Raw genomic sequence first — 2,857 nt, forward strand, 5'->3', positions numbered from 1 at the left:
AAGAAGAAGAAGAAAAAGAAAGCAATGACGATAGGTTTATTTAACAATGTGAAGCAGTCCTGGGAAGTTGTACTTTGAGCAAGATCCGTAAGCAGGATGCCTGCGCTCCTCCAGCTAAGACTCAGCGCCAGGTCAGAAGCTGTCTACGTGGGGAGACGGAGTCTGGCGTCCCAGGCCCACAAGGACAGGGCCCTGAATATGGACTTAGCAGAAGGCAGCTGTACTAACCACAAATGCCTCCTGTGGTACCTGCCCCTCACGGTTCCCGTTGGGGACACTCAGCCATCTGCTCCATGGCTGGACTCAGATGACACAACGCCAGGAAAAAATTCAAAAGCCCCATTACCCTTTCAAATGCCTACATAAAACAGATGTCTAATAAAAACCTGCCAATAATCATTTATTATTTGTTTACATACAACAGAAGCCTCTTTTCTCGTGGGGGTTGGGATAAGGAAGATGGTGGCCTGTAGGGTTCCATGTCTTGCAGCCCTTGTCCTCAGGCCATGATCTGACCCCAGAAGGACAGGGACGGTGACTCCAGCAAGGCACTGGGCAGCCAGGTTCTGCTGCATTTGTGTGCAAATCCTCTATGCTTTTAAATTGCTCCATGCATCAGCAAAACCTTAGTTCTTAAGAAAAGGAGACAGAAGAGATTTGGACACCGAAGAGAAACAGAGCCATGCCTCAGCTCCCTGCTGGTGGGAAAATGTGCATCTAAGGTTGCTTGTCTCTCAGGCTTCCGTGCTTTTGTTTCCTCCTGCGGAGCTGCCGCTGGAGCTGGAGCTTGTTGGTGAAAAACACCTTCCTCCAGCCCACGTCCGCTGCCAGGGCCCTCATGTCGGGAGTGATGGTGTCACAAGTCGACTGGACTATCTGTTCCCACAGTTTATCAGACATGCACAGCTGTGGGTGGGAAAAGCCAGAGGTGGGTTACAGCACACGTGTGTTAAGTAAAAGCCATTTTGGCCGGGCATGGTGGCTCACGTCTGTAATCTCAACACTTCGGGAAGCCGAGGTGGGTAGATCATGAAGTCAAGAGTTCAAGAGCAGCCTGGCCAACATGGTGAAACCCTGTCTCTATTAAAAATACAAAAAAAATTTAGCCGGGCATGGTGGCATGTACCTGCAGTCCTAGCTACTCGGGAGACTGAGGCAGGAGAATCGCTTGAACCTAGGAGGTGGAGGTTGTAGTGAGCCAAGATTACACCACTGCACTCCAGCCTGGTGACAGAGCGAGACTCTGTCTCAAAAAAAAAAGTAAAAGCCATTTACTCACTCAAACTCATTATCAAACTCCTGCTGCCTGTGGGACACTGGAAGAAACACTACCTGTGCCAGACACAGGTCCTGCCTTGAGACACCTCCTCTTTGAGAAAAAGAGCCAGGCATAAATATCTAAGTGCACAAATATCTAAAGGACATACCCTTCTGCACACGCTGAAACTTCCAAATGACAAAAGTAGAGACAACATGCTCCTACGACACCGAACAACACTCCTTTATGCAAGTGAAGATGTGTTTATTCTCCACCTTCACCCCCACCCAATGCTGCCAAGTCCCATCAGTCACTGTAAACATCTGGGTGATATTTATTGGCTCTAGTTAATTCCAGTTAGTCTCTATTTATCTATTTATTTTTTTAGACGGAGTCTCACTCTGTTGCCCAGGCTGGAGTGCAGTGTTGCGATCTCAGCTCACTGCAACCTCTGCCTACTGGGTTCAGGCGATTCTTCTGCCTCAGCCTCCCATTTAGCTGGGACTACAGATGCATGCCACCACACCCAGCTAATTTTTCTATTTTTGATAGAGACAGGGTTTCACCATGTTGGCCAGGCTGGTCTTGAACTCCTGACCTCACGTGATCTGCCCATCTCAGCCTCCCAAAGTGCTGTGATTATAGGCGGGAACCTGTGAGCCACCGTGCCTGGTCCAATTCATCTTCCTATCCTATGTAATAGAATTAAAAAGTTCATCGGCACCACTTTATCCTATATAAAATAGTAGGAGAAAGGGAGAGAAAATAGTACCCACACATAAATGTATACACAACTGAATAAGGAAGAAAATCTGGGTAGCTTCTACAGTCCTGGCTTCCGCATCAGGTCACAAGGCACGAGTTGTACTTTCTCCCTCTACCATCATTCCATTTCTCTTTGTCTTTAGCCAGCACTTCAACTCATCAAGATGCTACGCCTGGTGATGTGATCCAAACCTTCTCTACTTCCTGCAAGGTGTGAGCACTTCTTGGTCTCAAATGTAGAAGATGTTCTATTCTTCTGTTAACTTTTGTCATGGCAAAAAAAAAAAAAGAATGAAGCCACATCCTTGCAGCAACATGGATGCCACTGAAGGCTGTTATCCTAAGCAAACTAACACAGAAATGGGAAACCAAATAGTGCATGTTCTTACTTTTGTAAGTGGGAGCTAAATCTTGAGTTCATCCAAACATAGGCATGATTGCTGTCCCCCCATAATGGACCACCAGGGAGGCCTTCCTGGCGCATACCCAGCTTCCCACTACACATCCTACCTTCTATCCCAAACAGCACCAGCCCTGGCCAGCCCTGTTATGCTGTGCTCTCCTGCATCCTGACTTTCTCCTGGGGAGGAAGGAATGTGTAAGTGTGATCTCGACCTCCTTACACCATTATAATCACTTCTGAACAGAAAGCAGTCACTGGCTGGGCGTGGTGGCTCATGCCTGTAATCCCAGCACTGTGGGAGGCCGGGGCAGTTGGATCATTTGAGGTCAGGAGTTCAAAACCAGCCTGGCCAACATGGTGAAACCCTGTCTCTACTAAAAACACAAAAATTAGCCAGGTGTGGTGGTAGCCACCTGTAATCCCAGCTACTC

At 47.8% G+C, this 2,857-nt stretch overlaps 1 protein-coding gene across 1 annotated transcript in view; it reads right to left on the reverse strand.

Moving 5' to 3' along the window:
* Positions 1–376: 376 nt before the first annotated feature.
* Positions 377–2,857, reverse strand: part of FBXO36 (F-box protein 36) — a 10,389-nt gene continuing 7,908 nt past the window's right edge. Inside the window, exon 2 of the mRNA XM_017529079.2 lies at positions 377–906. Within this exon, the coding sequence (XP_017384568.1) occupies positions 718–906 (189 nt within the window). The 3' untranslated portion in view covers positions 377–717. The remainder of the gene's footprint in view (positions 907–2,857) is intronic.

Source organism: Cebus imitator, unplaced genomic scaffold (assembly GCF_001604975.1).
Source record: "Cebus imitator isolate Cc_AM_T3 unplaced genomic scaffold, Cebus_imitator-1.0 Scaffold57, whole genome shotgun sequence".
NCBI lineage: Eukaryota > Metazoa > Chordata > Mammalia > Primates > Cebidae > Cebus > Cebus imitator.